Genomic DNA, 23,338 nt, shown 5'->3' with positions numbered 1-23,338 from the left:
GGAATGGAGCAGAGCCGCTCACAAACGCACAGAGCTGTGCAGGTCCTCTCATCCATGCAACTTCGGACGCACTACCCTGCTCAGCGGGCCAGCGGAGAGGGCCAGGCGCATTGGAGGCACAAAGCAGCTAGGGAGAAAATACATCTTCATGCAGCTGAGACACAAAACAGACACGACGGACTTTCAGAAAAGCAGCAGAAGCCAGGCTAGAGCAGCTGTCCACAGGAAGACATGCAAGACAAAGAAAGCACACAAACTGCAGCAGAAGAAAAGAAGGGCTTATACTTTTTTTCCCCAAGCAGTCCTGAAAGAGGCAAACCATGGTAAGGGTTTTTTCTCGCCGTTATTGTGTTAAGAGGAGCAGAGGAGCGAGAGACACCGAGCATGAGTCTGAGAGTCCTGGCACTGTCATTTTACCACCTATCCGGATGCATGGCATTTCAGCACGCTGCTCGGACCAGACTGGCTGCACCGGAGAGTCTAACTACACTGCTGCACTGGGTGACAGCGAGAGAGACCAAGGAATCAGTACGGTTTTCACCCAATACATTCAGTCCTGCTAGGTGTTTGGTGCACGCTTGTATTTGCCCTTCCTTCATTTTCTTCAGCTAAGTGCAGCTGCTGCATCCGAGCCCCTCATTCACACAGGGAGCAGCTCTGGAGGAGGAGGCATTTTAGTTCCTTGCTTCTAAACCAAGTCAAAACAAGAAGAAACCAAATGCAAGCACACTCTCTCCTCTTCCTGCAGCAGCTCAAGTCCAAGACATGCCCTGGCACCTCCTCTCAGCCTCTGATAAGAGAGATTCTTCCCAACACCCTACGGAAGCTGTGCAGGCAAGCTCTCCCTTCCCTCACCCCTGGGAAGAGAGTCCAGTGACTTGTTACTCTCCTCTAAAAAAGCTTGAGACCTTAGATATGACAAAAAAAGTTCAGAGATCTCCTTTTCATCAGGAAATTTGCTATGCAAGACAGGCAGAATTTTGCAGGCTTCTTAGCACATCTGTTTCAAGGGTATATGCAAATAAAAAGATGATCAGGAAAAGCAAGTTTGCTTTCTTTGAACCTTCAGGTCAGCTGAAGCTGCTTGGTACCTTCCAAGCCATCCTTCCCACCCCCGCCCGCTGCAATGGCTGCACAACGCAGAGCTCACGGTGTTATCTGGAAATTCTTGGGGTAAGGGATCCTGCTGCTCTGGTCCACAGAAGAGCTCCTCTGCCAGGCGAGCCGCGCTCGGCGAGTTCGAGAGAGCTGGCCAGTCTCTCTAGTGCACACTGCAGCACGAGAAACGCAGAGATCACAAAAGGTTTCCGTCTCCCTCCCCTAACACAGCCTGTGCAGAAGAGCAGCATCTAAACCTGGAATTTATGCAACAAACTCCCGCTCGCCCAGGGTCTCCATCCTTCCCTCCCGTCGATCCTCGCTGGTCCGCCAGCAGCCAGGCAGCCGTGTCCCCTCACCGAGCAATTGTGCGTCCTTGCAGAGCGCTGCAGCGGCGTGCTTTGTCTGAAGGCAGCGAGCTCCACGCTTGCCGTTCCACTCTCAGTCCTGTCTCCTGCTCTCGCATTGCCTGTCCCTCCCTTCTCTTCATCCTCTTACCCCTCCCAGCTTTTCCATCCACTGTAGAAGCAGTGAGCAGCCTTCGCAGCAGAAGCTGCAGGAGAGGGGAGGGAGACAGCAGCTTTATAACTCTCCAGTGGAAATTACTGACTTCTCAATATTTACTCAATGATGGACTACACAGCTTGGGTTTCAAAAAATGATGTTACAGGTCTGCTTTGACAGTTCTAAGTGATTTGTGGCTGGTTCATATTTAATTTGTCGAAAGAGAGGTGAGGGAACTGTTTGCTGCCTACTACAGCATTTCTGGAGGCAGTCAGGGTATTGGCGGGGGAATGAAACCACAGCAGTTCCTTCCTCTGAGCTCCTGAATTTCGTTTAAAAAAATTATTTACTCTACTCAGCCTTTTGTACACTCGTAAATGTATTCCTGCTTTTAAAGGGGAAACCCACAGTGACACCAAGTGCAGGTTTTCTGTTTTTAAATCCACTTCAAGTCAAGACAAAATGAAGGGGAGCGGGGGGTAGGTATTTGGAGGGAAGGGAATGGAGGGGTTTACTTTAAAAAGAAAAAGAAGATAACAGATGCCCAAAACATCCTTGTCTGAAAACAAAGAAGACCAAAATACACTCAATGTTTGCATGTTACAAGGATGACACAAGAACAATCGAATCCCAGTCACTGTGCCCCCCAGCAAGAGCCCGATCACAACTTCTAATTGAAACAAACTCCTAATTCTCAGCTCCATCCTTCTCCTTACGCTCCACATTTTAGGAATCCTACCTTTAAAAGGTCTCCAGATGGCAGAGGGGGAAACAGTCAATAGAGTGCAGTTAGAGTATCTAAAAGTTGCAAAGAAAGCAAGCCAAGCCGTTCAGTTCCTCTTGCAAGACATTTTTCAAGTAACACAGCATGCTTCCAAGAAAACAGGAAAGGGAGAAGACTATGAGGGCCCAGAAAGGTCCTTTTGTAAGTTAATTGTTTTAATAAAGACCTTTAGTGCAAGGTTTGAGTCTGTTTGGAGGACAAAACAAGTACGCGGGCCGTGCCGGACAAAAAGCATCACCCTGTTTGCTCATGGAAACTGATAACAGTTTAACGTGACCTGGTGTGGCCTGAAGACACAAGACCAAGCTTCACCTGGAAGAAAAAACCACAACTCCAAACAAGTGTTGATGAAACCACTGTCCACGCACAAAGCAAGCATGCAAGAGAACCAAGTCAGGCAGTTATGGCTACAACTGGGGATGATCATCAGCTGGAAGTCCTTAAATCCATTGAGTGGGGGCTATAAACTCAGGCAGTGCATTAGGCAAGATGGATAGGCAAGGAGAATGTAGTCATTAGTGCTATCAGATGCAAGAAATACAGCCAGCATCCAACTTTACCGGAACTAAGATCAATTAGCCAAATGCAGATTGCTAACAAATTTCTCACTCTCATGTCAAGTAAAACACCAAGCACATTCCTCACATCCCAAGTCAACTGCAGAGTTAACTCACCAAGCCCCAAATGCATTCCCTGTCCAGTGCAGCATGCCTCCTGCCTGCATCAAGCTGATTTATTGAGCAGAGACCACTCATCTCCTGTATTTTGGGGGAGAGAAACACTGCCAGACAAATCACCGTAACCCAGCGAGCAACACACAGGTTTCTTGTTCAAAGCCAGCAGTGAGATGAGACGCTGCAGTACAGTGGGGTTGAGTTTCTGCTGCGAGACCTGTACTCCCCTAGCCCTCTGACTCACATCTGGAAGGAAGAGATGATCAGAAGTGGGTTGCTGGAGCTAAATAAATGTGTGACTGCAAAACACACATGCAGAGACACACAGACTGAACACAAATGTCTGTTCCCAGGCCAAAACCCCCTTTATGGCAAAGGTTAGGTGGAATCCAGAATCCTTTAAGAGATGGTGTTCCTCGATTCCCCAACCTCTGAAAAGCACTTACCGACACGGATCAGTGATAGACTTCTTTCCTCTCGCCTATACCACTCCACCCTCAGGAAATACATTCGGAAGATTTTCTTACAAGCTCTACCAGGAAATCGGAGGGTCGAACTTGTTGGCCAAGAAATAGATTCTAGCTCCAAATTCTATAAAGATGCCAGGATGCATCTAATTATCTTATCATCCAGGGGCCTCAGAAGTTTAATGTGCTCGTCCATAACACCATGACAAGACACTGAAGTCACCCTGTTTTATGGAGGAAAGCTTTACGATACAGGAACCAGCTATTTGCCCAAATTTGTATGGGAAGTCTGGGGCATGGCAGGGACCTGAAACCAAGCGTCTCAGGGCCTGAGCTTGTTCCAGCGTGACTCCCAGGGTCCCTGTTTTCCCTAGACCCGAGTCAATTGTATGTAATAACTGCTTGTATAAACAGACTCCAAACATACTTATCTCTGCAGTAACTGCTAACCAAGGCATTTTATGTTTCTAGGCAAATTAGCGATTCCAGACACCAAACTAGTCAGGAGCCCCAATATTCTCAAAGCCCACCCATTTTTGGGGATAAGAGAGCATTTGGAAAGTTCCCTGCAGCTCCCTGCACATTTGTGATATGATCTGAAGAGTTAAAACAGCCCTAACAAAGCCCTGAAGAGCAAAAGCTAAATGCTGCTAGAAAACAAAAATGTAAGGGTGCACGCACCCCAGGGCACCCTTCATCTTCACAGCAAGGGGCTGGCAAAGCACTGCCCGCTCTCTGGCTAGCTGTGCTCACAGGAAAGGAAGGAGAAACAGGGAATATGTACAGCAGCTGATCTGTGTATGAGGGATCCCAAACCGAGCATAACACAGCACAGCCTGCAGGAAAACACCCGGCTTAAGGACAAGGCAGCTCCTGGGTCCGCCTGCTTCCAGAGACGGGTGTCCATTTTGCTGAAAAGTCCCTGCACAATGGCAGCTTTTGCTGAAGTGCTGGCTCCTCCTCTCCCCTCCATGTTAGACCTCTTCACTAACGATATCGATCCATCACACACGCTGCTACAGCTACGGACCAGCTCAGGGAGGGGAGGGCTTGTCATAAAGCAGGATGCTAAACAGTTGCCATTGCATTAGACCAAAAACCACACACTGTTTTGCATCCTTCTGCAAAGCCATTTGACCCTAGAAAACATAAGCGTTAATCAGTACCATAGTATCTACAGTGGGCACAGGTTAAACTCCCGCTGGGAATGCACGGTGGATTCCTCCTCACCAAAGCAAAAACCCAAGTGACAAATGGATATGAGATAAGCTTTATTATGGCAAGCGTGAGCTGCGTGTGCAGATACATATTAGCATCTCATCAAGAGGAGACACTGCCCACCCGGAGCAGTTCAGATGCAGCAGTTTGGAGGTGAAGGATTTAAAAGGACAGAATTCCTCGCAGTGGCAGCTCTCCAGCATCCTCCATCACGCTGCAGTAAAGGCAAAAAAGCTCTCGAGTTCTGCTTTTGTTTTTGTTCCTGATTTAAAGGCAGAGAAGGGAACTCATGCTTAAAGCATAGGGGAGAAGCACGTGTCCTGCAAGCAGCCTTGTTTAGTGGATATCGATACCTACAGGTGTGCTCACAAAAAGCCCAGCATCACCTAAGTCGAGGCATGTGGCAGATTAACCACATCCAAAGGGCACATCCATCATGACACTGGTGCTGACTCGCAACTGGCATCACCCCAGTCCTGCTCTCAGCGCAGCCACTGCCCTAACAGAAGTAGCCAGGGAGGACAATTCTCCCCCCAGAGAAATCCAAGAGGCATTGGGAGAAGGTCATGTCCCCGAACAGGCAGGACCGTTCCCGGCTATTGGGATGGTGGCACTTGGTCAGCCAGGAAGCATCCCAAAGGACAGCACTGCCACAGCTGAACTGGTCTTACCATCACAAAGCATCTCCTACGACAACATTTGCAAGATGTAGATTTTCTAAAACCCTTGGGCGGTACATGACATTTAGGCACCTTCAGTCCCCAGACAGCAGAGTTCATCGGCATCCATTTAATCAAGCTCTGTACGCTGTGTCTCACTACAAACAGCTCCGTTTCAAAAGGCACCATTAAAGCCAAACAATTATCTCCTCCTTTGAAGGCCATGGACTCGGCTCCATATGGGAGACGACGCTCCCGCGGACCTATGGCTCTGCCTGCAGCAGCGGAGAGGACAGGTTCCTTAAACTGCTGGTTTCCAGAGTGAAGCTGCATCCCGGGAAGAAAAGAATTAAAAGAAACCTCCTGAGCAGCTTGGAAATGTGGAAGCGTTGAGATAGTCAGCTAAGAAAGGGGAAAGGGGTAGGATATTTCCCCGCTCTGCGAACAGTATGGAGACACGTCTAGGGACATTTGCACTGATATCAAAGCGTCCTTCCTCTGTTAGTTCCACCTCCCCTTCACATCTACTGTCCTCAAAAGAAGGCACAAAAAGTATAGGAAAAAAGCTGGTAAAATGGCAAAACGATCCTGTTTGATGTGCAGTGCCAAGGCATGCAATGAGGTCACTGCAGGAGCAATGGAGGAAGATTTTCAACTGAGACTTCGTTCTCCCTGCTGCTCCAGTCTGGATCCCAAACACAAACTCGGCGCAAGGTTCGCTATTCCCCACACCCCAGCCGCCTCCACTTATAACATTTATGGAAATGAGTGTTTTAACCTAGGATTGTCTCCCATCGCTCTGATGCTGCATTGTGGAGATAAGAGTTATAATAGTTGCAAACATGGCTGGAGGAGGACGTTGCTCTGTTTGAGGAAAATCAATGTACTAAATGACTCTACGATTCCTTCTTCACCTTGTTTTATGGAAATTAGAAAAAGCAAAGACAAAATGCACAACTAAATCATCTCACACACTATTTATAAAGTTTTATTATAAAATTAATAAAACTACATACTTCAAGGTCACAGAAGTATGTAGGTGAAATATATAGAAAAAAACCCTGTGATTAGTTTTATCTGATTTGGAGCAACAATAGGGCATTTAGGGTTTTACAGGCAGAAAGTTGGAGAAGAAATGTTAAAATATTCCAGCAAAAATGGTAGCTTTCCTGGAAAATCACCGCAACACTCCAGCTACTCCGGACAGTTTTTTTCAGAGACTGGGTGGCAAAAGCTGTTCTTTACATCTTATTCTATTGCAACCAGACTAAACTCCAGCTAAGACTACCTGAGCCCCCAGCAAATGTTCCTTAATCTGTGAAATACCAACAGCCTCCAAGGGACACCTTCTGACACAACCCAACGTACACTGAACCTCCTCGTGCCTCAGCGGCAGCCTGCTCCGAGCCCGCTCTTCCCCATCAGCTGCCGTCTTACCCAGAGGAAAACCGTCCCAAGCATGCCCACAGAGTGGCTTTATTTCCAAACATGCTCAGCAGTGAACATGCAGCTGGGATGAGTGAATTCCCGTGGACGTTACATGGATATTTGGTGTCTTGGCTATAGTCACTCTGATGTACAACTCTAAATACAAAATTCCCATCCTATCCTCCCAGGGTTGAAAGGATTTTGTGAGCCTTAAAGAACAAAATACTAGAATGTGGAGAGCTATAGAGAGGTTCTGCTCATTTCCAAAGGGACAGACCCACACTTACATAACGAAAAAAACCAGAAAAAAGAGCATCTTGCTACTGCATTATGTATTTAAAACAAAAGCAAGATTGTTGTGGGGGTTGTGAGACCAGCCAGAAGACAAATATGCAGCAGCTCTATTTCAGACTGACTGCTTAAAGAAAATTTTGTTGCTATCCACCAGAGAACAGAAACTTGAGACAAACATATTCTGAAAGGCAGGAGAGAACTGTAAGCAATCAGTTCGACTTTCTTAGAGACTACGTCAAGAACAACAGTAATTGTAGGAGCCAGGATCAGTAGAACTTTCTATCCCTAGGACACCAGCTGGAGTCCTTACACCATCTTTCAGCTGCAAATTAGATTTTTTTTTTTTTTTGTAAGTGCAGAAAACCTGATCTTCCTCCTACACATTGAGCAAAAACTAGTTGTGAAGTTTTAAGTATCAGAACACAGTAGTTATTAGGCTGTGTGAGCAGGGACAATGAGCCAGCCACTCCAGAGCTGATTTTACTGCCGCGAGCTTGCAGAAGAGCACAAGAAGCATCCCAGACCACTCACACAAGCCAGCAACTCTCATGTCCACCTAAAGGGAAGGACTATAAGGAGTCACTTCAGTTATCAAAAACCACTAATAAAAACTTCACAATTCTCAGCAATAAGCCTTTGTTTAAAGCTATTCAAAGATGCAAAATATCACCTCAAAATTTACCACATCCTAAGCAGTAATACTAAGCCCCAAAAATTTATAAACAGGCAGTTTCAACAAGAAACAAAACCCCCTACACTCACACACACACACTGCTGTCACTGGCTGAGTATTAATCAGAGTCCCTCCCCTTTCCAACAGGCTGGGGGTACCAGCTGCAATGCCCTTCACCCAGCCCATTTCCCCCAAAAGCCTGCTGGGAGGCAAGGACAGCTGCATTATATAAAATTAAATGAATCTACCTAGGGGAGTATTGAATTAAGACTGCTGGTAGCAGTATTGAGCATTATACTGGGAAGCTGAGGTCTGCTCCTTCTGTGCCAGAGCCTTCCTCTCCCTTCTGGGAGCCAAAGCAGGTTAAAAAGAGCTGCATGCAGGAGCCAGCACCTTCTTTTTGTACAGAGCACAACCAAGACAGACACACACAAGCTGGGTACGCTACCTGAGATCCTCTGCTGCTCCTGAGAAAAGTCAATGCCTTCACCGATGGAACTCATGATTTTCTCAATCTGAAAATAAAAAAAAAAAAGCACATGCTACATTATTCATAAAGCCTCAGGAAAAGTTAAAGGCAGCCCTGGGATTTCACCTGCCATGTGACTGCTGAAGAAATCCAGGAAAGGATGTTAAGATACCTCTTGACCCAGAAAAGGTACCCTTAACACCTTGCCTGGAAAAGTCTTCGTAAGGATGGATGACTCAGAAGGGATGCAGAGAGGTTGGGACTCCACAGAGCCTTTTCCCTTCCACAACTTGTTAGTGCCTGAAAATAAACAGCTCCAACAAAACCATCCCTCTGGAGCACAAAATCAGGGAGAAGGAAAGGAACCCCAAACTCCTCAGCTCACCCTGTATAAACATGCAGCCCCACCTTCACCAGCAGCAAAGCCTGAGAAATGCAGTTCACTAACTCTTTCACAGCATGCAGCAAGTAAACTTGGCTTCACCTCAGTCTGGGTTTGGTTGGGTATTTTTGATTTGGTTTGGTTTTTTTACACCATCACATTTCCCAATCCTCTGCATGTACGTACGCTGTGCTCCTCACCACTGCCACTGAGAGCAGAGATGCTTAGAAAGAGTTTGAAAATAGATCAAGTTTGCAAAAGCAGCAACATCACGGGGCAAATGCCTTAACTACCCAGGAGAGGGAGCTAAAGACAGTTCCATCCCCTGATTGAAGCAATTCACAGTCAATAGCTCAAGGCAAACCTCATGCAATTAAGAAAAAAAGGTAAAAACTACTGCCCGAGACGGTGTCTTCAAGTCCACTTAAGAGTTGCATTTAAATGACTGCATTTGCCACAAAAAAAAAAAAATAAAAAAAAATTAATGCAAGTTGCAATTTTCATACAACCTACAGGATACTTAAATGAGAATAGAAACTTTTCAAAAACAATTCTTGAGCAGAATTTGTAAATCAAGGCTTTCTAATGCAATGCTGCAGAGGGAAAACCAACAGTGACAATTACTAGGTTAATTCTGTTAAGATGAAAGACCTAACAAATTACACCTCAGTTAGTCAGTTCAGAATTTTCCATAATCTAAAGCAGTAAAGCCCATTATTTTCCAAAGAGCAATGAGACACTTAAGAGGCTCAGGTCTGGTTGCTTACCCCAGTCTTCAATCTATAACCAAGCAGAAAATTATTAAAAAAAAAAAAAAAAAAAACAAAAACCAAAAAACCAAAAAACCAGAGCCCCCAGTGATTGATTCCTGAACAGAAATATCCCAAGAAAATATTCCTGCAAGGCACTTCAGAGCAGTTGCTGCTGAATGCAAAGCCAATATATCTACCGGCAACAGAGGGGGGGGGGAATAAACTTCAACTCTTACACAACTTCTTTTTTTTCCTGGTCTTTTAAGGATAGATTTGGGGAAGGAGTCCAAGTTTTCCTGGACCTCATCCCCCAGCTGCCTTAGCACTGCCTGCATCCCAGCATGATGCTTTGCTTGGTGCAGCTGCATGAGTTCCCAAAACTGCCCGGCCGGCGATCAGGGCTCCTGGAAACACTGTGAGGGGCTGGGAGTTTGACTTCCATTCAAAATCGATGGCAGCTTGAAGCTGAGCTCCACTATCAAGGAGGTTTTTTTTGGTGAAACAACAACAAAAAAAAGTCTTAAAAGGCTCCTGCCAAGTCAGATCTCCAATAAAGTCCTTCCTGTTTGTGGGGAGGAGACAGGCAGTGCACTTGTAGCATTAAATCTCACCAGGGAGAAGGCATTCATGCGATCTATAGAGAAGTCATTAAAGGATGTGGATCCTCTGTCCCTAGAAAACCATGAAACAACCACTTCTACAGGGCTTGAAATATCGTTAATGCGAGCTTACTGGGAGCTTTGAAGACCAGCCTGGAAAAAAAAAAATTTCTTTTCTTCCGTACATGGTTGAATTCTGAATAAAGTATGTTCTAAAAAGAGATTTCGGTTAAAGGAAGGGTTTTGAAGTCGCTGGATGCACAGGTCCTACCATCAGCACGCTGCCCTGCCGTACATGTGGCAAAAACGTTCACCGGTCTTCTGCCCCGGGACACAACCAGAACTCAAACGTGACCTTTGCTAAAACAGCTGGGAGATACCTGACCCCAACACCGGGCTCTCCATCGGGCTGCTGGAGCCATGCGGGTCTCGGACAAAGGCCAGATGCCATCAAACACTGACACAAGGGTTAACAGTCGCTAACAAGGTGACAGGATGAGCGATCAGATCCCTTGGTTTCATAGGAGGGTAAAAATGACAAAGGAGAATTGATATGATAGCCTGGAACATGAAAGGTTTTACTTACAGAAGACAAGTCATTCAGAAGCTTAAACAAAAACTGCAAACTAGCTGTACAAGAAATGGGATTTTGAGTTTTAACTCAAGTTTAAAAGGATGCACTGAAAAAGGATGAGGCCATGTAAAAGGCAAAAATATCCCGATTCCAAATGGACAGAGGCAGCCCTTAAATGACAAAAATCAAACAGAGACAGGGTGGTTCATTTTGCAACTGCTCGCATCACTAGCTGTTACTTCAGATAAAAATTACACAGCTAGTCATCATGTCATCTGATCTTACCATTTAGACTCACTGTGGCTGAATAAGGAAGCCCCAGAAATATAGCTTTGAGAACTGCAAGAAAAAGTTGGGGGTTTTTGTCAGCTAACCTAAGGCTGTTGTGTAAATCAGCAGCTCTGCAGTATCAGCAACAGAAGTGTGGGATCAGCTAAACTGGAACCAGTTGAGAGGAAAAAAATGAATTTAAACTCTGCCTTGTGATGCTGAGTTTTTCTTCTACCCCAGTTATGACTTTTAAAAGGCACTGTCTCCCTCTGTCAGAGATGTTTGTGGCAATCACTTTCAGTCCATCAGCCCCACTCCTCTCCACAGGCTGTTTTAAAGAACTTTTCCATTTCTCATTAGTTGTGATGGAGCGTGAGGGACACGTGAGCAATGCAACAGCTTCTGCTCAAGCCTGTAGACAATGTGAAATTACTGAAAAGTCATGAAATCTCCTCATATTTCTCAGCAGAGGTTACTGACTGGAACCTAGAGGTAACCTAGGTCTCTCAATGCACATTTTTGCCAGTCACCATTTCCGCAAGAACCACCTGCTTTATCTGCTTTTGCTCCTCTGAAGCAGCAAATGCTCCCCAGCAAAGCCTTGAAATTTCATGGTGCCCTTATGTATCATCAGTACATAAAGGCCATGCAAGACTGGAGGGAAATACAGGGATGGTGCAAAACAAGCCTCATTTCCAAATAAGACCAACGGCTTTGGTACTGACTGTTTTATTCACTTCCATAGGCAGGCACAGAACCCGAGCTGTGGCAGGATTTCTGGGATGCTGCCACAACCCTGAGGGCTCGCTGCAGAATTTGGGTCTTGGGGTCAATTCAGTTCAAGCTCCAGAAGTTTAAGGGCATTAAGCTTTGAAGATTTATGTCAATTAGCTTCATTACAAGGTATATTTCTAAGCTGGAGCCGCTCTTGTACCTACTGTCTGGGATCTTTATCTGAAAGATGTTTACTTCAGCGGATCTGGAAGCCTGTGAAGTTCTTTAGTCTCATGGGATCATTTGGAGCAAGAATCACTTGGTTCCAGCCAAGCTTTTCCTATAACCAGTCACCAACAGGAAGAAAAAATAAAGATAAAAAAAAAAAAAGGTGGGGAGAGAGGGAAGAGAGGAGGCGAGGAGAAAAGCATGTTTGTTCAAGCAGCCCCAGCTCCCTCCGACTGTCTCCCAGCAACAGAGGCAAAGCGCTTTGCAGATCTCTTACGCTGTGCCGGGACCCAGCTCTGAAGACGTGTGGGGACTGCTGCCGGCGCTGCTGGGAAAGGCAAAGAGCACAAGAGCATGTTTCCGTGACCGATTCAAACCCCACATTTGTAGCCCCTCTTTGGTCAGAGCTATGACTCTGAACGCTATTTGGCCAGAGCCAGGTAAGCTCCCTCCCATCAGATGCTCATTACAAAAAAATCCCATTTATTTCCCAGCACTTTTGCAGCGGTAGAGCCAGCGTTTTGCCCTCCCCCACTGCACTCCATGCATGGATGCCCTCTTCCACCCTTACCCACTTGCAGTTTTGCTCTTTCACAATGCAGGATGAAGGACAAGAGAAAGTTTTAACTTGATTTTAGGAAAGGTCAGGTCCTCTGCTGCGTTTCTCACTGGGAAGAAGCAATGCCTACTGCAGTACTATAGCCCTGGAGAGGATGGTGCAGGATAAAAGGACTCTCCCCATCTTTCCACTTCCTCTAAAAGTAGATACAGAGTTTTCAGAAAACAACTTCTGCCCTACAAATGGAGGTAACAGGTGCTCAAAAGCTGCAGACAAGAGGACAAAGTGAATCCAGATCACAACCCACTCTGCTCTCAACAGCCTGGATGAGTTCCCCTGCGCAGGGCAGGTCGCCATGGTCTGACACCGTGAAAAATTTGCTTCCTTCCCTGCACCCCTTTTCCACAGCTAGATTCAAATTGCAAATTAACTCTGAATGCCAGGCCAAGTTCACTTGTTTCCATTGCGCTGCCCTCCCCTAATACAAGACGGACATGGTGCTTTTCAGGTTCAGACCCCAGCACTGACAGCTCTGCACTCAAAACACAGCAGGGAGGACTTGCAGGTGCTTCTTCAGCACTAAAACACCCACGAACTTTTCCTCAAAAACAGGGAATTGCCTTGTGCTATATAAAACTGAATGGTAATGAAATAATCACATGGCAAAGGATTACCTTTCACAACCCATCCTTTGCTAAACATCGGTTTGATCTGGAGGCGGTCACTGTTATGCACAGTCAAAACTGTATTACAATTAATGCAAAGAAAAATCCTGCTTCACGCCCTCAGCTCTCCATGAAAAGAAAACACCCTCCCAAGCCACACACCAACTCAAACACCGGTTTATTGCTGATCATCTTGATTTAACTGCTAAGAGGTTGCAAAGATAAGAATACAGGGGAAGGACACAAACCTAAAGAGGGAATGAACGCTTTAAAGCATCCCTGTCCTCCACAACCAGTCCTCAACTGCACTCTACGGCACCAAGATGGGGCTGGAAGAGAAGATACCTTGAAAATAGCCTACACTACAGTTTTTTAGGCTGTTCTTTCCCAGTGGTTAATTATTAAAATACAAAAATACCATGTTTAAATATAGCGCTGCAGTTCAGACTTAGTTGTAGCCTGAACACTCAGTTCCGATTTGTTTTGGCTTAACCTGTTTTTTTCCACTGAAGCACCAAGCATCCGTCTCTGAACAGGTTGTGGGGTGGGTTTAGGGTGGGGTGGGATTTTTTTTATTGTTTGTTCGGTTTTTTACACCTACCAAAATAAACCCGCAAAGTGCTTTTGCCTCCTAAATTAATACAATCATATCTATTCCTCATCTAGAAGGGTAGCTGGCTCCATGCTATAAAGGTATTTTGGCCAATAAGCCCTAAAACCCTACCAGGGAAAGCAACAAACTACTGCAGAGCTGAAATACTTTGGGACAAGGAAAGGCTGCAAGGATGGGGTAGTGCCCTTCAGTAAACCCCAAAACAAGGGATACAATAGGAAGGAGTTGCAGAGCAGTTACCAGGATTGAAGCACACTGATTTATTTTCACATTCGCCTATGTTTTGCCGAAAAATAAAAATACCCTGAAAAAAGGAGCTGGGTGCGGCTGAGAGTCATCCCAGGACTGGGGAAGTGGCAAGCTCTTCCACGCAGGCAGGCAGGCAGCCATGAAAACATAGCAACTGGCAATTTACTCCAAAACAGAACTTTATCTTAAAACAAACTACCCCGAGCAACTGAGTTCTGATTAGTGGAGAAAAAGGTATTTGTTTGTAGAAGGCCCGTAAAAGCCAAGCCAGCTTGGAGGACACACTGGATGCTGAGGCTTGTTCTGCTGGCAAGACAGAGGACATTTCAACACCAGAGTCCTGCAAAGTAACTCCCCACCTCACAGCGCTCATGGCAGAAGCATCTAACGGCTTTCTACATGAGCAGGACGCAAAATATCTCCTTTCCTCTGATACCACCCTGCATGACCAGCAGGAGACCCAGAGCTGGACAGGTCCCGTATCTTCTCTGAAGACAGTGGTGCCAGGTACAGGGCACCGAAGCCAGCAGGAGCCTTCTCTCCGGAGGGCACGCACGGTCCCGCAGAGGCACCGCTCTGCAGCCAGCGCTGACGCGCTTCGTTTCCACTCCCCTGCCCTGATGGACGTGAAGCCGTGGTGTCCATATTAATCTCTCCAGTTTTTCCCTCCCCGGAGCCAACACTGAAGTTTGGAGCCAGCAAGTCCATTGAGAGAGACAGAGGACGATTAAACAAGTCCCGGGGTCTTTTATCACCAAAATAAAAGACAGCTTCACAGAATACAAGCTGTCTGCAGCAACTCATTTGCATGCAGGGAAAGGAAGCTTCATTCAGAAAGCACAAAATTGAGCAGCACTCCATTAGTGTGACACTCACCCAGGTTCGGGGGCATCTTTATGCTATTCGAGCTTTCTGGAAGAGGCTTAGTAAAACCTCACCTACAGCTGAAAAGCCCTTACATTTGCCATCAATATAAATGCAGAAGTTTTGTTGTTCTCAGTCTCTGCATGCAGCATCAGTGACTCCCAAGGACACAGCAAGGTTGTCCTGGGAGAAGAAAAAAAAAAAAAAATATATACACACGTGCATGCGAGCATTTGGATAGCCAGATATTGCCAAGAGCTGCAGCTATCCTACCCCAGACAGTTTATAAGCAGGGTTTCCCCCTCTCTCCATCCCCTCCGAGAACAATAGGTGGTCAGAGGATCCAGCTGCTTCGGACAATGATCTGCATTGCTGTTCTGCAGCTCTGCAGGTGTAACACCCCACATCCCCAACCAAGGCTCTGAGCCCCACAAAACAACTCTGTTTAGAGTAAAGGCATCCTTCCTTGCTTCGAAATTAAGGCAGCCGACCAGGAGGGTTGATTTGTGTATGTTAACTGGGAGGTTGGGAGTGTGCCCAAGACACCAGGCTATGTCGTCCAACCTTTCCACGCAGCGCCCTCTTTCCAACACCTCCCTCACGCACACACAAACACACGCTCCTTTGCAGGGAGCTTATTTCTGAGAAGCCAAATGTTACCATTAAAGTCCAGTTATGCCTTGATAGAAAAAGGAGAGCCCCTTTGATGCTTTTATCCTGGGAAAACAGCTTTTGGAGTTAACTCAGGGGCACTGAAGAAAAACTCCAATGAAGCGTTTTCCCCTTAAATCACTATAACAACTTCAGACTTGTTAAATCAGGTATGAACAGAACGAGACATAACAGGTTGCTTTATTCTACTGCTCTTCACAGGCTCCTCACTGGTGCATCAGCCCCTGATATCTGGGCAGCTTGAATAGGGACCTACATGTTATCATCTAGAGATGATTTAGAGTTGAAGGTGTGTCTGTGCATGTGCACATACATATATGCACACACACGTAACTACAGCATGTTGCCTCTGGGACCAAACTAGCAGAAAATTACTTTTTTCTTCCTTGAGCTGCTTTCTGTGGTTCGGCAGTTCACCCAAAGGTGACAGCAGCATCCCCACCTCTGCAACAGGGGGACTGTCAGCTTGTGCCACCACCAAGAGCGTTAGGGGACAGTGTAACAGGGCTTCTCCTTAAAACCTCTCCTGCCTGGTGCTTCCTGGGCTTACCTTCCCTTATGATACAATTTCTGGTACCATGCACCGCTGCTCATCTCTTTCTGAGCTCTGCACATCACAAGGAAAAATCTGTGTGGGGTCAATGCCTTCTGCTTCCTCTGTGGCCCCTTCCCAAATTGGCAGCTTAAAAATCACCAGTCCAGAAGCCTGGTCACAAGGAAGATAAGCTATGGCATGCCTGCACATGCATCAAAGAAACAGAAACACTGAGCAATAAAGTTATTCAGATGAAAGTCTATAATTAAATAAAAACACAGAGAAACAAATGGCACACTATCTACCATATGTATGGTATTAGCACATTATAATGACACCCTGCAGCATAAGCATAATTAAGAATATATCAGGATTCCCATTATAAATCCTTATTATTAAGGGGTTCATAACCTACTGTACAAACTCGCCTGGGGCTAGAGCTCGGCAGACAAGATAGCAGCTCCAGCAGCATATTTTATTCTTGAAAGCTACTTACAAAGTTGGCTTTAAAGGTTATCAGTATTTTAAATTTCTGCAATTCCAAGTAAGTGTCAAGGGTTAAGACTTCATTATTTCTAAGCTTCTACAACTGAGGGATGGGGCAGATCTGGTTTAAAAATTATTAAAAAAAAACTCAGACAAGCTGCTTCTGCAGTTTAAAAACCCCTTTGAGTACAACAAACACCCCCAATGACAAAGCGACCAGCCTCATTACAGCCTAATGGGTTAGCTCTAAAAAACAGGGGAGAAAAATAAGGGTGCATTAGGTCAATGGACAATGCTGTGGAAGCACAGAACACCCTCATCTGATGCTTCCGTTTTGTACCAATACCACAGCAACAAACCCCAAATACAGCAATGGTAAGATCACCCATGAGCTGTACAGTTGCCTGAAAAAGACAATCCCTCCTGCACACAAAGCCTGACACCCAACCTTCAATATCATGGTTGAAAGCTTGTGTCAGACAGTTACGAGGTGACTCTAGCTGAACATGAGATGCTGCTAGCTGTTTCCAGCTGTTTTATAGATTTTCTAGTAAACAAGAGCAAGTTATTTCAGGGTTGCTGGGAGGAAAAAGAAAGCAGAGCTATTTAATCAAGATTTAGGATTTTCTTTTTTAATTGCTAAGTTATGAAATCATCTCTCAAGAGATGTGGTATATGGTCCGGAGGGGATGGAAGAGGTCAGCACGACCAAGTGACTCAAGTGACAGTTGCCCAACGGTGCCGAATACCAACACCCTGCACAAGAGCAACGGACTGAATAAAAAAAACAACTTTAGCTAGCCTTTTGAGCACCTCAAAATTAATACCCAATTTACACTACGAGTCCCGTAAATGGCAATAATGCCCCTTAGCTGATACTTCTACATTTTCCAGGCTTCTCGGTGCCGTGGTAATCGCACTGGCCCAACTCCTCCTGCTTCTGCTTCTCATTTCAAGTTTAGAAAACACATGATGAAAAGACACCTCACACAGCTTTCTCCAGCAGCCGCACCGAAATGAAGTCCACTACATTTGACATGCTGCTTCACATCTATTAGCTGCATCTCTAAGCACTTGCTGCTCTTCCAGACCGCAGCCCCGTAAAGCGAAGCACAGCAAGCGCCCAGGGTCGCACGCTGAACTCGCTGCAGCTTCCAAGCAGTTTGCAGATTCACAATAATTGAGGTTTGATGTGACAATAGCACAGATAACAATAGAGGGGCCAAAGCCAACAGAAAGGCAGGCATCTTTTCTAAAAGCCAACACGACACAGGCTCAAAATACCACTGTGATTAGGGTGCTCGCAGGCAGCGGGCAAGCCGAGAAGATGCTGCGTGCAGACGTTCATATGGGAAACAATATAGCAGGTGCTGCTTTAACAAGCGGTTAGGTCCTGCCTGCTCCCTTGTTTGTCCTGCTGATGCAAGACACAAGTCATCTAAGGCATTTTCCCCAGAAAAGTCTTTGGTTAATGGATACCTGATCTTACTAACTGATATTGCATCCCTGAAGGTGGAAGCAAGGCTGCTCAGACCCAGCTGGCATACATCCTCCGAGCAGAGGGATGGCTGGATTGCAGCCCCCACCAGCATCTCTGAAAGGGATGGAGTTGCAAATATTAAGAGCAGGAGAAGGATCCAGGACAATACCTGCTGGCTCCTTAGTGCAAGTGTAGTCCTGGAAAATATGGGTCTGGGCCATGAATCTCATTTCTAGACTGGTGACACATAAACCACTTCTGGTTTAGTTTGATGCTTCAGCTTATGTTCTCAACATCACCATCCCATAGAGCAGAAGCCTCATATTTCATCGCTCAATATATTCTGTGTATACAAAAGATACCAGCTTGTGTTATGAACTCAGCATAACAAATACCAAAGGCCTGGAAAATATAATGCTCAATTTATTAATTTAAACCTAAACTACAAAAGACAGTTGTTTGAGGCACATTTCAACACTTGAACTTCAGAGTTCCCATGCTATATCCTCCTCCAGCAGCATGTGCTTTCCACACACAACGCGAGGACTCACTAAATTCGTTATTTATTTCAAGACATTCTGCAACTGTCCATTAGTGATAAAGGCGCACATATTTTCTGACTTAATATGGTCTCTGAGAAACTCATTTGGATGGGTATCAGGGACTGTTGCTTCATACCACTCTCCAGTCTGTGTTTTTGTACAAATCCCCAAATTACAAATCTGAACACATACCAAAAGGAAAGGACCTTACGGTATAAATTTGTATTTCACAACCAGTGTGTGGTGGATCTGCAGTTTCAGAGCCCTCCAAATACCAATGTTTTTTGACAAACACCCAGTAAAATTCAACGTTAACATGACAAGAAAGATGGCCAAAATGCGACAATGCGTCTGCTCATAACAGTGAAATAGCTGGACTCTAGTTATTTTGAACTCACAATAAAAAAAGGGAAAACCCCCTTAAGAATATTTAATCAACTCACTGTCTTCAGAGCTATGTTTTCACACTCTTGCATCCTAACGCTCAAAGCCAAAAATGATGTTAGGCTCTTGGTGCAAAGGTTGTCTCCAGCTTGCAGGATGCAATACAGCATGGTAAAGACCACATGGAGACTTGAGATAGAGCTACAGAAACACTTTTTTAAAAATAAAAGCTTCTGAAGTGCTGGAAGATGCAACATAAAGTGGAAGCAAACATAATGAAACACTGAATTTAGCAAGGACACTGAGGCCGGACATTTCTGTTCCTGAAAAAGTCCTGAAAATGCTAACGATCACAAGATAGTTACATAACCAAAATATCCGTCAGAGCACGAATGATTTACATAGAAGAATCAAAAGCTTCTGATTCAGAAATACTGAGTTAATACACTTGAAAAGTTAGCAGAAACACATAGCAGCAGTGGACTGAAATTGTTATATTATTCTAATGCACTGGATACACACAGGCTAATTTAGATCCATGTTCAGCCTGTAACTGGTGACCTATAAATAAGAGGAGAAAGAAGTCATTGTGCATTTAGATCTGCGTTGAGGGCATTTTCACAAATCCTTTTGAATGTGTGGATGGAAGGCTTCTTCCATGCACAGGGTAGCTGATAAGCTGCAATGTCTCACAGTATTTTGCAAACCTGCCTTAGGGTGAGCCACCCTGGATACCTATCTATTTCCAGATGAATTGATACAATCCAAAGAGCTGGCAAATATAATTCTTGTTATGTCTAAATCTTGCTGCTAAAGATAGGAATAAAGTATGCTTGGTCTTTATGCTTGCCTTTCAGACCAGAACACCAACCAATTTTACCTATAAAACTGGTAAATTGTCTTCATTTGTCTTGGATTGGCTTAGTTCAGTACCGGCTTATAATTTTAACAGGCTGGCCATTTGCAATAGATACAAAGCAAACCTGTACCGTGGAAACACAATAGCTTTCACTTCAAAAAGTTAATCAGAAGGGAGGAAATCTCGCCATTGGGGGCAAAGGGAAAAGAGATTTGACATGAAGGATGATGTAAGAATTCCTGACCTTAGCACAGGAAAAACAAGAGGAAACATTGGGATCTGGAGATAATAGAATAATCAGCCCAATAATTAAGTTGATTAAGATCCTGATGGACATGCTTGTTGAGAATAGCAGGAATCAGAACAAAAATACTGACATGACTGCTTTTCCCCTAAACAAAAAACAAGTTAGAAAACATTTCAAACAGGCAAAGGGAAAACTGGAATGAGAGCTTAGAAATGAGGACCAGCTCTAGGCAAGGGACATCGGCCGAAAAGCATGCCAAGCACACCTCGCTTTGAAAACAGGCTCTGCCTGGTCCCACAAGCCAAACCCAGGGCAAGAGAAGTGCTAAGATTTAAACATCTGAACCAAAAGAATAAATTAAACATTTTAGGAGGCACAGGCTGCTGGCAAGCAAGGAAGGAGCCTTGTGACCCACACAGCAGGGATGTCCTTGGACCATGCGAGCCAGAGATGTGATGGCCAGCCTGGATGCTGCAGGTGGTATGAATATGGAGAAGCTGAACATACTGTTTTCTCAACTGTGTTTCTCACTCGAAACACCAGTATTTTGATCTACAGCTTGGGCCATACAGGAGCCGTTACCCAGCAGGTAAGCTGCATCAGCTTGTCAGAACAAAAACCACTGAGCTTTATTACAAGATGCAGTTTCACCAGGCACAAAAATAGCAGCTCTCCCCCTGAATAACAAGGGAAATATTTGCATTTTCTTTCAACACCAGCTCGCAGCTCTGAATTTCAACTTCTGGGTATCCTTTTAAGGCAGTGGCAGGTTTTGCATCAAGAGCCTTCCTGAAAGTTTCACATTTCAATGCAAGTGTTCTTAATCCTCAACCGTAAGCCTGTAATTAAGGCACTAATTTCACTAGGTACTTAAGCACCCAAGCAGTCCTGACAAGGTTAATGGAGCTCAAGTATTTGAAGGCACCCCATAGCAGCCACAACCTCTAAGAACTTGCTCCCCAGCTCTTCAAAACCTGTGATGGAAAGCACAAGAGCTGTGCCATTTTCTCCTGGCATCCATCCTTATGGGACATTAAGACCTCCCAAATGGGTCAGCAACAGGTGAACCACCACATCCACAGTTACTGCAAATGGGAAAGAATTCCTTCTGCTGCGATAGCAAAACATGGAGCACCACTGCAATTATTCATAGGAGATGATGGTTGTCCAGTGCCATAATTAGCTACAGAATATTCATTCATTCTTCAGTGAATTCACTTGGGGGAAAAAAATGCATCAAAGTAGTGGACTGTGCATCTCCTTTTTTCTAAAAAAAGCTAAAGTAAAATGCATTTTTTTATTCAGTTCCCTAAGTTTCTTTTGAAGGAGGTTTAATCTCATCCTAAAAGAGCTAAAGATAGAACACAAAGCAACTACCTCATTTTGTGAAATTGATGCTGGAACTTCTGAGCCCAGCATTCATTACAAATTCAGCATCAGACCCACTTACTTGATAGCAGACAGCTGGAAGTAGAGGATTAAGGGATGTCAGGAGCCAGGTCTGAGGCTAATTCTCAGTAACCTGCCTCATTCTTTGCTCCTGAACACTTAATAGATCATTTTTCTTACCGACACCTACAACCCAGAAGAGCAGCTAACTCAAACAGCACCGTGCCTCAACTCCACATGTCTCTGCTCAGAGTGTGGATGCAGACACAGGCTGGTGACACCAGATTGCACAGATGCTTCTCCTGGATCATACATGTATCAAGAACAAGCACCCTGCAATCCTCAAAAAAAAAAACAAAAAAAAAACCAACCAACCCCAAAACCCAACCCCAGGAGCAGGGTGACTTGGCTGTAAAGGCAGGAGCACAGGGTACAAAGCAGAAATGAACAACGGAGATAACTGCAGAAGCAGCAGCGCATCAGAAACCTTTTATAAAGGCACTGAACCTAAATTCCTGAAGCCAAGGTACTACCCAACACGTCTGCATTTTGCCGAAGCCAAATGTCTCCCCTCCTCTTTCTCCTCTACAAACAGAGCCCATTTATCTGCTATTTGCATTTAGGCATTTTCACTTCACCTTGCTTGGTCCTGTGAGAAGCGAGGCTGCACAGGACGTGACTTCCAAATACCTGTGCATCGCTTCTACCAACCTGACAGCATCTAAGGGACAGAAAGCGTTTGTCACAGCCCAACTTCTTCTCAAGTCGGCGCAGTTTTTAGAGGCCTATTTTACAACATCCTCAAGCCCAGCCATCTTTCCTCTGCCACTTCCCCCAGGAGATTACATCCCCGCTAATTACTCTCCCTGTCAGGAAGCTCCTTCACCAGCGGAGCTGCGGCAGCTCAGTGAATGATTGTGATAAAGTTTTACTTCATCTTGGTCAGGCTCTCTTCTTTAGCACAGACACGCTGATCTATCAAATGGATAAAAGGACCTGGAAAAAAAAAAACCACAACAGAAGCTGGGGCAGGGGGAGAAGGAACGATTCCTGCTCCTAGCACCTCAATCTGGCTAAGAGCAGATGGCATGGGCTCAGAATAAAGCAAAGTTGTTGCATACCCCTTAGCCTTTGTTAAACAGCTTACTACTCATATTAGACACATATATGTCGCCTTTCATTCAAAGGGATCTGAAAGAGCTTATCAAGAGAGAAATCAGTTCAGCCCCTCCTGGATCACACCCTGCGGGTGGGAGGGTTTGCTGAACAAAATCCAAGGGACTCCAGTACCACTTTGCACGATGCAAGGTTCGCCTGCCTATGGCAGGGCTCGTGCATGAACACGGGCAGATGTGCAGGGCTGGAGCTGCTCTGTGGAGGAGGAAGGCAGAGCAGATGCGAGTTAATCCGCCCCGGAAAGAGGGCTGGCAGCCGAGACGGGCGCCGAGAGCCCCCCTCCTCCTTCAGGAGCGCAAGCAGTTTATTCTTCCATATAAAATTGATAGTGAGCTGCGACTGCCACGTGCTCATCTCCGATCTGCTAAATATTTATGAGCCGATTATGAAAAACAAATTTATCACTTTAGCCCTCAGCCAAGTTCGGAAGGATTCTAATATTTATGCTGACCAGGAACTCTACCCCCTTGCATGCTTCCTCTCCCCAGCTTGCTTCCCACTCATGCAGAGGATCGAACATTTTCGCTCCTCACCCTTCTCCCTGGGCAATACATTGCTGTTTGCTTTAAGAATTTCTCTGGCTTGCTTGCAAGGAGTTTATATCCAACAGCAGCTGAGGGGGACATCACGCGTGCATTCACGCTCCCATGAAAGAGCCGGTGGGTGAGGAGGCAGACGGGACACAAGCTGAACAAACTCCTTTGCAGCACAGAGCACAAAGCAACACTGTCGGCATCTGTTATTCGGGCCAGGTCCTTGGAGCAGGGGAGCTGCAACTGGGAACAAGGACGAGCTTTGCCAAGTGAATCATTTCTTCCCCATCCCACCCTT

At 45.4% G+C, this 23,338-nt stretch overlaps 1 protein-coding gene across 9 annotated transcripts in view; it reads right to left on the bottom strand.

Annotated features, from left to right (window-relative positions):
- ANKS1A (ankyrin repeat and sterile alpha motif domain containing 1A) overlaps positions 1-23,338 on the bottom strand; it is a 112,178-nt gene that overhangs the window by 31,919 nt on the left and 56,921 nt on the right. For 8 of the 9 annotated variants that reach the window (XR_012654102.1, XM_075055236.1, XM_075055234.1 and 5 more), the window contains one exon: positions 8,248-8,314. Coding sequence is in view for 8 of the 9 variants with exons in the window: in XM_075055236.1 (XP_074911337.1) it covers positions 8,248-8,314 (67 nt within the window). In the remaining variant the exon portion in view is untranslated. Of the gene's footprint in view, positions 1-3,060; positions 3,092-8,247; positions 8,315-23,338 lie in introns of those variants that run through there. The other variant, XM_075055242.1, reaches the window with a different exon arrangement.

Source organism: Buteo buteo, chromosome 23 (assembly GCF_964188355.1).
Source record: "Buteo buteo chromosome 23, bButBut1.hap1.1, whole genome shotgun sequence".
NCBI lineage: Eukaryota > Metazoa > Chordata > Aves > Accipitriformes > Accipitridae > Buteo > Buteo buteo.
This window is presented reverse-complemented; position numbering and strand designations above follow the sequence as displayed.